Source organism: Eucalyptus grandis, chromosome 10, assembly GCF_016545825.1.
Source record: "Eucalyptus grandis isolate ANBG69807.140 chromosome 10, ASM1654582v1, whole genome shotgun sequence".
In the NCBI taxonomy this organism is placed as follows: Eukaryota; Viridiplantae; Streptophyta; class Magnoliopsida; order Myrtales; family Myrtaceae; genus Eucalyptus; species Eucalyptus grandis.
In genome coordinates, this window is record NC_052621.1 from 11,408,518 (window position 1) to 11,419,545 (window position 11,028).

Here is an 11,028-nt window from a genome sequence, read left to right on the forward strand (position 1 = left end):
ATTTTTGTAAAATTAACTGTTATTATAATTTTTTTTGGGAAATAAAAATAAATGAAGAAAAAAAGGGCGGGGGGAGGAGGAGGAACAATCCGGAATCTTTTCACGGCAGATGCCATTCTCGTTTCACTCGCTTGGCAAGCGTAACGCCGCTGGGGGGGCCACCACGCGTCGGCAGTCCGCACACGCGCAGCTGGGGGCTTCGCTCGCACCAACCCCCATCTTCCCTAAATTGCTACGCCGTCACCAAACAAACACCAACCCCTTCCAGGAAAAAAGAAAAAAAAAGAAAAGAAAAAAAAAAAAAAGAAAAAAATCTAAAATAATAATAATTTTAATCACTCGCGACAAGAAAAGGTAACCCCAAAAAAGAAAAATTATAAAAATATAAAAGAATCCAACTGCCAATGCCGCAAAATTTTTCTCCTGTATATATATTTTTCATTTTTGTTTTTCGCCATTTTACACACTCGTTCATGGATATATGCGTCTCTCTCTCTTCCTCCTCCGCCATTCGATGCTTGATTGAATCTCGTACGTCCGCCATGGAAGCTCTGGATTGAGCTCTTCTTCTGCTGCTGCTGCTGCTCTCGTCGATAGGCTCTTCTGATGCTCGGGGTACTGTGCGCGCGCCCCAAGCCTTGGATCCTCGCCTCCTGCTTCTCCCACGCCTCCGCGGCCCACCACTGCGGCCGCCTGGCCTGGGTCTCCGCCGCCGCCGCCCGCCTCCAGCTCGCCGCCGACTCCCCCGACCGGTGGCGCCGCCGCCACCACTCCAGCTCCTGCCGCCTCGGCGGCGCGTCGTCGTGCGCCCACCCCTGCGGGGTCGCCTCCATATGGCACGCGATCCTCCCGTCCGGGGAGGGCGACCCCCCGAGGAGGATGGACCAACCCCGGCGGCCGGTGTTCCGCGGGGAGGGGTCGTGGAACGTGGCCTGGGACGCGCGGCCGGCGCGGTGGCTGCACAGGCCGGACTCCGCCTGGCTCCTGTTCGGCGTCTGCGCCTGCCTCGCGCCGGTCGACGCGGCGGAGCCGAGCCGCGAGGAGGTCGTCCCGGAGGCGAGGGTCGAGGATCGCGATTCCTTGGACGAGGCTAAGCGGAGCTCTCCTGATTACCGAGTGACAGGTCATTTCTGGATGAATCGTGCGTGCGTGTGTGTGGAGAATGATTGATTGCACTTGCGCGATGCGTGTCCTCCGTTTTGTGTAAATTCTTTTGCTGCTTCTTTCTGGTGTATCCGCAAGCTAGTTGCGGCTAGTTGTGGGACTTTGTGTTGATATGATACCTCTACAATGGAACAGTAGCTCGCTGATTTTGTTATTAGATTAAATCGATACGTTAATCTCATTGAAGTGTGATTTTCTGGGATTTGAAGTTTTGATTTTGCGCTTTTGCTGAAATCGAATTTTTCTGTAATTGACGACTACGGTTGATCATATTGGTTGGTGGCTGATGTTTACGTTTGTATTCTAGATTCAAGTGTTCGACTACTTTGCACTGAGTCTTTGTTCTAATGGCTGACTGGAGTTTCATTTGCGTGTTTTGGATTGGAACTAAATTGGAACTTAATTCTGGGACATCGAAAGTTGTTTTCTAAGTGATGTGACAATTTCTTCGGTGGTTACTCATGCGAGTTAACTTTTCGGGTTTTGCCACACTCTAAGTAGATACTTTGTGATTGATTCTGTTGTTGTCCTCCTGGGATTGCTGTCCTGAAATCATTCTTGGATGCTGAGCTTGATGTCAAGTAGACAGGACTTGGAAAATGGAAAATTCCTTTCCTCCTCATACATGTTTGCATATGTAAACATGGGGGTTGTTAATAGATTCCAATTCTCAACTGGCGCGATTCTTAACTGTCCACCTTTATCTTGTGCTTCCAAATTGCCAGACTATAGTGACTTGTGAATTCAGCTCAATCTGTATCTGATTGCGAAAGAATGATACAGGCGTGCTGGCAGATGGTCGATGCCTGTTCAGAGCAATAGCTCATTGCGCTTGCTTGAGAAAGGGAGAAGCAGCTCCAGATGACGATCGTCAAAGAGAACTCGCTGATGAATTGAGAGCTCAAGTAAAATTGGCATAGTTTCTCGCTGGATATGAATTCTTCTACCAGAATTATCTTACTATGTTTCAAAATTAGGGTCGTCTCATGATGGTACGATCCATCTGCCGTGCAGGTTGTAGCTGAGCTCTTAAAGAGGCGGGAAGAAACAGAGTGGTAAGTTTTTGTTAGATGGCCATACACAATGAGTAGCTGATGGATTAAGGCATGATGTGGTTTTCATTTTATATGTTCAGGGCCATCGAAGGAGATTTCGATGCATATATTGAGAGAATCCAACAACCTTATGTATGGGGTGGAGAGCCGGAGCTGCTGATGGCTTCTCATGTCCTGAAGTAAGTTCTTTGGCCATTTGGCTTACTGATTTTGATATTTCATGTAGCAAGCAATTTTTTATTTTATTTTACTCTAATGGCATACCTTAAGGCTGTCATGGTACAATCATAAGAGGATCTCTGTCATAGTAACTCTGACAAACTGAAGGACCATCTCTGTTACAAATGATGTGAGATGATGCGAGACTAGTCATTACTCTTGCATCCCTTTAACATAGTATTGCCTTAATTCGCTAAGTATTAAGGTTTGATTTTAAGCTTAGTCTTCATGTTTGAATTCCTTCTTTACTTGAACAAGGTATATAAGTTGTTGTGTATATGTTAATATGTTTTGGTCTGGATTTATGTGTACTCTTAAGTTTTTGTTTGCATTTACACATTCACATCATTGGCTCAGGACCCCTATCTCGGTCTTCATGGTGGATAGAAGCTCTGGCAATCTGGTCAACGTTGCAAAGTATGGTGAAGAGTATAGGAAGGATGAAGAGATTCCTATTAATGTCCTGTTTCATGGGTATGGTCACTACGACATACTGGAGTCATTCCCCGGCCAAAGCTATTAGATAGCATGCATGTAGAATTTGAGTAAGAGACTTCCAATGACAATCCAGTTTTGTTAGATGAGTTATCTTGTGAAGTAACAGCTGCCATTTCACATTAGGGTATTTTTCCATCCATTTCAAAAGTTTTTCCTCAGGTCAGTTGATGCCACCATAAGTGGAGAAGATTACTAGCTTCTTTCTGTAGATCATTTTCCATTAGTTTGATTGAAATTTCTGAGGATACCTTCTGTTGTTTCATGGTATGTGAATGTAGCAACCTTAACGAGCAGTTGTGCTTCAATAAATGGCTTAAAGATCAAATTCTATGCCATCGTATCATTTTTCGAAGTGTAAGATCTCTGTCCATGAAGTTGTAGAGTAACCTGGTTTCTTTTGTTCCTCTCTCTCTCTCTCTCTCTCTCTTATTCGCGTTCCGTAGACAGATTCTCTGTATGATTTATGTCTCCGCTTAAATTGGTTCTAACGTCATTTGGTGTTGCTGTGTAATCGACCACGAGGCAGGTTTTCTTGATTCTCATTTTCTTTGGCACTTCTTGATTTCCATTTCTTGAGTGGCAGGGGACTCACCAAAAGTGGAGAAGTTGTTCTCTATCTTTCATGAGATTATAAATTTGAGCCTCATCGCGAACGAGATGGCAAATGGGATATGAATGTTTTACCTTCGTCGCTTTCTGGAGACATTGATCGGGGTGAAAGCCCAAATCCCATTAAGCACGGCACATGCACGACACAAAATTCTTCGTTGGCTCGATGTCAAAAGCATGGTTGGCTCGACTATCGGCGAATGCATTTACGTCTTGGTAAACCTGCTTAGTTTGTAGAATTCGAAGGTTTTGCGCTAGAGCTTTGAGAGGTCGGTCGATTCAGGAATGACCTTCTTTGGCCCCAAGTGCCATGACAACTGCAGTCCCCTCAGCAGAGGAATGACCCAAGAAATTAGCAGTACGTCTGCTGTTTCCCGAGCTATTCCCTTGATTAAACCGTCAGCAGAAACGAGTCTAGGCCCTGTTTTGGCATTGGGTTCCATCCCTCCCAGCCTTCCTTCTTTGGGCTATTTGACATTTAACAATTGAAACGTCGGCCTAGTATTCCGAGACCAATTTATGGAATCGATTTATTAAACGAGTTGTCGGACTATGACTGGATCTTAAAGTAATGAGTGAGTCGCATTCAACACTTACCGGCAAACCTGTTACACCATTTAATAAATCGACACTCCCAGCGTTAGAGTGCATTTGTTTGAGGAAAAAATTTCATGATAAAAGATTTTTTTTTTTTTTTTGGGGAAATCATTTTTTAGGAAATTTTTTAATTTTAATTTATTTGATGATATGTGACAGAAAACGTTTGTTAATGTTTGAATTTCATTTGAAAAATGATTTCAATCTCATGATTTTATCTCATGCAAAAAAAAAAAAATCATTTTTTTTAAATTATAAATTTTTAGTTTATATTCTTTCTTTTTTTCCTTTTTCCTCTTTGCCAGTTGTTGGGCCTTGGCAATGGTTGAGATAGGGCACTGGCTTTGTCATCGAGGCTTGGCAAGGGCCAACTTGGCTAACGTCGGGTAAGGTGGAGTTTATTAAGCCTCGCCAAATCTCGACAAGTTCGAGCCTCGCTAGATCCTAGAGAGCACAAGCTCGCTTGAGGCTAGCTTGTGCCTATGACCGGTTGCCAAGGCTTGGCGATCGGCATAGGAGGAAGAAGGAAAAGAAAAAAGAAAAAGAAAGAAAAAAAAAGAAAGAAAAAAAAAAAAAAAAACTAATTTAAAAAGAAAAGAAAAAAAGAAAAAATTAAAATTTCAAGATGAGCAATTTGAAAAGTGTTTTCAACTTCTTAGATATACGAATTCACTTTCTCAATTTTATATATGAATATTTTTCTTGACGGGAAATTGTTTCGGTTGACTAATCATTTTTGATGAATTAAAAGGTAAAGGTTCAGAAAATTAATTCTAGAAAAATAATTTTCCTCAAACAAATGCAAGATTTCACTCTTGAGAATTTATTGGCATTTATATTGACATTTTTCAAATTTTTTCTGATAGATTTTCAGAAATGGAATAGTACTTTTTCAGGCAATTTATAAAATTGTTACGGCTAACTCGACTATTGTTAAGAAGACGATTAATCAATAAAACCAAATTTAGGGTCCCGTATACATATTTTTCCCCTTCCCCCTATCGAAGAGAAAATTCAGTTAGCTAGCAGAGTTTTAATTTGTTTGTGTCTATTGATCAACTTCAACGCGATGTAACAAACAAAGAATCAAAATAAAATAATTTATTACTTAAAATCAGAATTAAAAGAATATTTACTCAAATGCCCGCCGCGTGACATTTCACTTTACCTTTGTAACTGGCTAATAAGTGACAAGACACATTGCATAATTCAACCAGATCCATCCATTTCATTTAGCATAACATATCCAACTAGGAATAAAATAGGTTCTTGAGTTATTTTTTTATTTAAATGATATAGTTCCTTTCATTCAAGCAAATATAAGAACGATTAAAGTGATAAGTCTTTTTTTTTTGGGTCGTAAAAGTGACTGTCGATTTAATTCAGAAAATTTTTGCGAAAATGAATTGCAACTTGAAATTCGGGAAGTTGGCCACCATGCAACACCTGCACGACCTCCTTACGCACTTTGGCTTGCCATATCCCAGATTCGAGGCCAACAGCATCAACGTCCATGAGGCTGCGACAGCCGACAGCAGTCGTCTCATACCCAGCCTGGTAGTGGTAAATGTTCTTGCGGTTGTCCACGAAGAATTTGTCCGTTGCTTCGTCGCCTCCCATGTCGCCGCTGTTTTCGGCGCCTTCGAGTATCATCTGAAGCAGGCCCTTCTCTGAGGTTGCTTCCTGTCGTCCCTTGACTACCTTCAGGATTAAGGACCGAACCTCTCTCTCCAGCTTCCATATTTCCCTGTTGCTCTTGGTTGGCAAAGTATCTAGAAGGAATTACCGTGTTTTCGTTAATTATTTTCATTCTCTGAAATAATTAATTTCGTGCGGGAATAACAGATTCATGTGCTCTGTCACAAACTCTAACTAAATAGGACCGCATGCATTGAATGATGAATAACCAATGAAAGATCGCCAAATCACTTAACAAGAGAATTTTAATAGGAGGTGGCGGCCAGTTAGCTCCTACAAGAATTGAATAAATGAATGTTTCTCGCGAAAATATAGCTTCGTTGACTTAAACAGAATTGGTTGGGCACACTTTAAAATAATTGAATAAATTATAGATACTCTCAATTCCCATAAAAGGATTCTTTTATCCAATAATTTATTTGAATAAATTACCTAAATCCAGGGATCGTAGAGGTGAAGACTATCTTGGATACTGCTTCCTGGAGAGCCCTAAGCTTCAAGAAAATCTCGTCCCTTGGCATAGCTGCTCCCGAGATATGCCTTCGAGATCACATCCCCAAAAAGGCTCCTCAAGTGGCTGTCAATGTCGACCTCGGCAACTCCTCCTCCCTTCTCAATCTTTTCACTCCGTGAATTCACCAGAGTAATTGAAGACTCCACCATCAAGTCAATCATACCGTACACAAGGGATTAATCACCGTAAATAATCATCCAAACGGTGTCTACTTATTTGAAATAACACCTTGAACCCTAGCCTGTTTGGCTGAAATGAAAAATCATTTCATCAGATACATAATCACTTTCTTGGAATGCATTATGATCGCTTATGTTTCATCACGTCAGACATGCCCCTGATATATGGGTGTCAATGGGTCAGGTCAAGTTAGGTTTTAATGTTACCCGATCTAACCTGAATCGTAATGGTCGTGCACTATGACCCACCCCGACCTGACCCGACCCGACCCGACCCGAAATACATAAGATCTGAATCGAAATTTCGGGTCGGGTTTCTGGGTTTTCATTATACTCGAACAACCTATCAACTTATAGACTTGTGTTTTGCAATAAATAATGATTTTGGATTATTGTATTTAGTGACAATTAGTGTGACAAAGCATACGATCTATGTTTGGGAAGAGAAAAAGGTAGATTGCTTTTTCCCGAAAAAAGAAGGAAAAAATAAAAGAAAGAAATGGACAGCTAGATGATTATTTTTTGTTCAAAGACAGCTGGATAATTAGTAGTAGACATTCTGTGGACGGTTTGTATTTTTACTCATGTCACGTGTCTGCTAATTCCAGGTCGATGTAGAATTTGAGGAAAAAAAAATTAAAAAATTAAACTAGAGTACAACAAAATGACATGAGATAGTTTGTAAATCCAATTCCACTTTGTAAGACAGCACTTTGATTATTCTTCATGTCTTTTTTTCCCTCTTGTATCTGAAATTTTCTTCTTGTTGTATGTCAATCTTGTTAATTAGTAAAATTCCATAATTTTAGGGTCAACTTGAGCGTATAAATCATTGAATAGTGTCAAAGATAGAAACAGATTCAGCAGGGGCACTTCCCCCACTGAAAATGTATTGGCGTGGTCCTTGCATGTTCCTCGATACAGATATTTACAAATGCAAATCTCAAGAAAAGGCATTATTAAAGATACATGCCGGATCAATCAATTTAGGTTTGACAAGTGGATCAAAGGATTTGTGATTAAATTTTCTTATTCAGTCAATGCCTAGAACGCTGATGCATTGTAGATCTGAAGATCTAGTGGCTGAGTATTATGCGCATAAGCATAAGTTCACTTTGATATGATCCTTTACTCTTTCGGCACACTTTCCGCACCAAAGCACGTGACTTTGATATGCATGTATATCGATGTTGGACCTTATTTGCTAATTTGGTCGCGTTCACTTACAGCAAATGTTCAGAAGATAATCGATGGGCAACTATTGTATCTCTGATATGCATATGTCATGGCCAGAAGTTTTCAAGACCTAATGAATAGAGGAACTATCTAAAGTGAATGGCCGAGTCTTGAAGTCTCTAAGTGCCTAAATTTCTTAAGTACTCTAGAACACTCTTAAGGATAACATGAGAAATGTACACTATTCTACAGTATTTTTGTAATTAATGCGAATAATTGGTAGATAGAGCGATGGCATCTCAACCATTAGATTAAGAGGAAATCTACGGTTGCAATCGGAGGGGTTCTTGTATAAGTAGGGGTCACCTCCCTCTCATTTGTATCATCTCACAAATAATAGAAATACAAAGCCTATTTCTCTACGAGTTTCTTTCTCTAGAATCCTTGTGAATGTGCTGAGTAAGGCTGAATTTAGAAGAGTTTCCTAAGGTCACACGGGTAAGTAAACATTAAAGTGGTACATCGTGCCATATTTATCTTAAACTAATTTTTGCGTCACAAAAACTCCCAAATAGATACACTTTTGCCATTTTAACCCAAACTGGTGCACCTATGCTACATTTACCCAAATAAAGTTTACGTCACAAAAACTCAAAAATTAATACACTCATATCACATCTACTCCCAAAATTAGTGCACTCGTGCCACATTAACCTCCTAAATATCCCAAATTTACCACAAGTTAGGGCAAATATGACATGAATATATCAATTTGGGGGTAAATGTGGGATCGATGTACTAGTTTGAGGTTTTTTGTGAGACAAAAATTAATTTGGGATAAATGTGGTATGGGTGTACCACTTAAGGTATTATTCTCATTGAGACGGAAACAATGAATGCATTAAGTGTTCGCACTCAGTCAAGATTGCAAATCAATCCTTATGGTGGAAATAATTTCATCCGTTGAAAGGACAATATGATCCTTCATTTATCTGAATTTTGTATCTTTTAAATCTTGGTTCCCAATTTATGATTACATTTAAATGCTCCCGATTATATCTACTTTTCTTAATAGGCTAACACCCTCACACGCCGGATCTTAACAATATGACGCATAACTAACCAACCAACTAGACGTCATTATTAAAAAAGGTGTGCAGAATTTATACGAATATCAAACTACAAAGGAATACAAGAACACAGAATTGACCATTTCGGGAAGAAAAAAAAAATAGTTACCAAAGCTCAAGAAAAGACAAGTAGAACACTAATAATACATCTAGAGCATTGTCTTTGAAGGTGAGAGTCTCCGTACAATAAGATCCACTCCAAATTCAGGCTCTATGACCAAAGTCAGAGCCGGAGAGTGTCTGTACTTGGGTGAGATTTCTAAGGAGAAGTTGGAAATTATGAGTGCAAGGAGGACTTTCAGCTGCATCATCGCGAAGTTCTGCCCTAGACACGAGCGAGGCCCGGCCCCAAAGGGCAAGTACGTGCGCGGGAGCTTACACGCTTTGGGGACACCATTGGCGAACCGCTCTGGGTTGAAGCGGCCAGCGTCGGGCCCCCAGATCTCAGGGTCTTGGTGGAGGGTCACGGTGAGGATCCAAATGTTGACACCTTTTGGGACTTGGATGTTCCTAAACTTCATGTCTTCGAGCGTCTCTCTTGCAAAAAGGGCCACAGGTGGGTAAAGACGCAGTGTCTCATAAATCACCATCGTCAACTGCAATCAATAACATGAAGTCGGATTAATTTGTCAATGGTTGTTGATGATGAGAAGATTATTTATTTGTTAGGACCATTTGTTTGTTTTGACTATATAAGTTGTCCTCTCACATATATAACTATAAATCTGTGATTAAGAGTACAGCAATTTGTTTTGGATTCTATGTTGTGTGCGGAAATCTCAAAATTGAGATACGCCATATACCTGAAACTCCAAATTCTAAATGTCGGAATAGTTATAGCCTAATTGCAGTAAATTTCGAAATTGTAACATTGTATGCGTTGATATAAAAAACCTATTTGAATGAATTCCTTCTCTTTTCCAATCAAGAAACTCATTCCGCATATGCATTGTGAACAGTTCGTGTTATGTACGTTCTGACTAACCGTTTTCATCTTCCGAAGGGCATCAGCATCAGGAAATTGGCCGCCACGCAACACTTGCACAACCTCGTCGCGTACTTTGGCTTGCCATTCCGGGTTCGAGGCCAATAGCATCAGCGTCCACGAGGCTGCGACGGCAGTCGTCTGGTAGCCGGCCAAGTAGAAGATCTTGCAGTTGTCCACGATGAAACGGTCCATCAGGTCGCCACGCCCCAGCTTGCCGCTTTTTCTCAGCACCTTCCAGTATCATCTGAAGCAGGTCGTTCTCTGGGGCTGTCTCCTTTCGTTCCTTCGCCACCTTTAGGATTATGGACCGAATCTCCCTCTCCAGCTTCCATATTTCCCTATTGCTCTTGGTTGGCAAGTATCTGGAAGGAATTACCATAATTCAATACTCACAATATTATATTTCCTTTCAAATAAAAGATCCTTTTCATTCCCATAAAAAAGATTTTTTCATTTTTTATTCAGCAATTCATTCCCATAATTTACCTAAACCCAGGGATTGCAAAGAAGAAGGCTGTCTTGGAGATCTCTTCTTCGAGATCTCTAAGCTTCTGAAAAACCTCTTGTCCCTTGGCAAAATTGCTTCCGAAGCATGCCTTTGCGATCACATCCCCAGAAAAGCTCCTCAAGTGGCTGTCAACCTCGATCTCAGCAACTCCTCCTTCCTTCTCGATCTTTTCACTCCATGAATTCACCAAAGTGATTGAAGACTCCACCATCAAGTTTATCATACCCTGCACAAGAGAATAAAGGGAGTCCAGGTGCGAATAGAGAGAGAGAGAGAGAGAGAGAGAGAGAGAGAGAGAGAGAGAGAGTATGCGCTTTTGAGATCACCTTAACTTTGTCGACGTATAACTCTGGAGCAAGAATCTTTCTCTGGTGAGCCCAATGGGCACCATTGGAGCTCGAAATGCCTTGGCCAATCAAAGGACCCGTCACCTTCAGCTGGAGAGAAGACTTGCCAAAGTCCAGCGAGGTGCACGTGCTCATCTCCTTCACTGCCTCCACATCGTACACGTACAGAATCTGTATGTTCCCCACCGAGAACATGAACACACTCCCTAAATGCCCAAAAAAGACAAGACTTAGATAAAATAGAATAGGAAAACCATGACTTTTTATAGCGTGGAGGAGCAAGAATGAAACGAGGTGCGAATACTTGGTGTGCCAAAATTTAGTACGGAGAAATACTTTAGTGCCA

At 41.0% G+C, this 11,028-nt stretch overlaps 2 protein-coding genes across 2 annotated transcripts; one reads left to right on the forward strand and one right to left on the reverse strand.

The window, feature by feature from the left end:
- The first annotated feature begins 458 nt into the window (after window positions 1-458).
- On the forward strand, window positions 459-3,288 carry LOC104421741 (OVARIAN TUMOR DOMAIN-containing deubiquitinating enzyme 4). Its single transcript, XM_010033806.3, has 5 exons — window positions 459-1,123; window positions 1,948-2,069; window positions 2,179-2,219; window positions 2,300-2,398; window positions 2,796-3,288. Exons 1-5 carry the CDS (start codon window positions 607-609, stop codon window positions 2,959-2,961), a joined length of 945 nt encoding a protein of 314 aa, XP_010032108.2. The 5' UTR covers window positions 459-606; the 3' UTR covers window positions 2,962-3,288.
- Window positions 3,289-8,943: 5,655 nt separating this feature from the next.
- LOC108955564 (cytochrome P450 714A1-like) lies at window positions 8,944-10,535 on the reverse strand. Its single transcript, XM_018863551.2, has 3 exons — window positions 10,314-10,535; window positions 9,825-10,189; window positions 8,944-9,435 (listed from the first exon to the last, which is right to left on the reverse strand). The coding sequence occupies exons 2-3, from the start codon at window positions 10,017-10,019 to the stop codon at window positions 8,989-8,991; spliced, it is 642 nt and encodes a 213-aa protein (XP_018719096.2). The 5' UTR covers window positions 10,020-10,189; window positions 10,314-10,535; the 3' UTR covers window positions 8,944-8,988.
- Window positions 10,536-11,028: the final 493 nt, after the last annotated feature.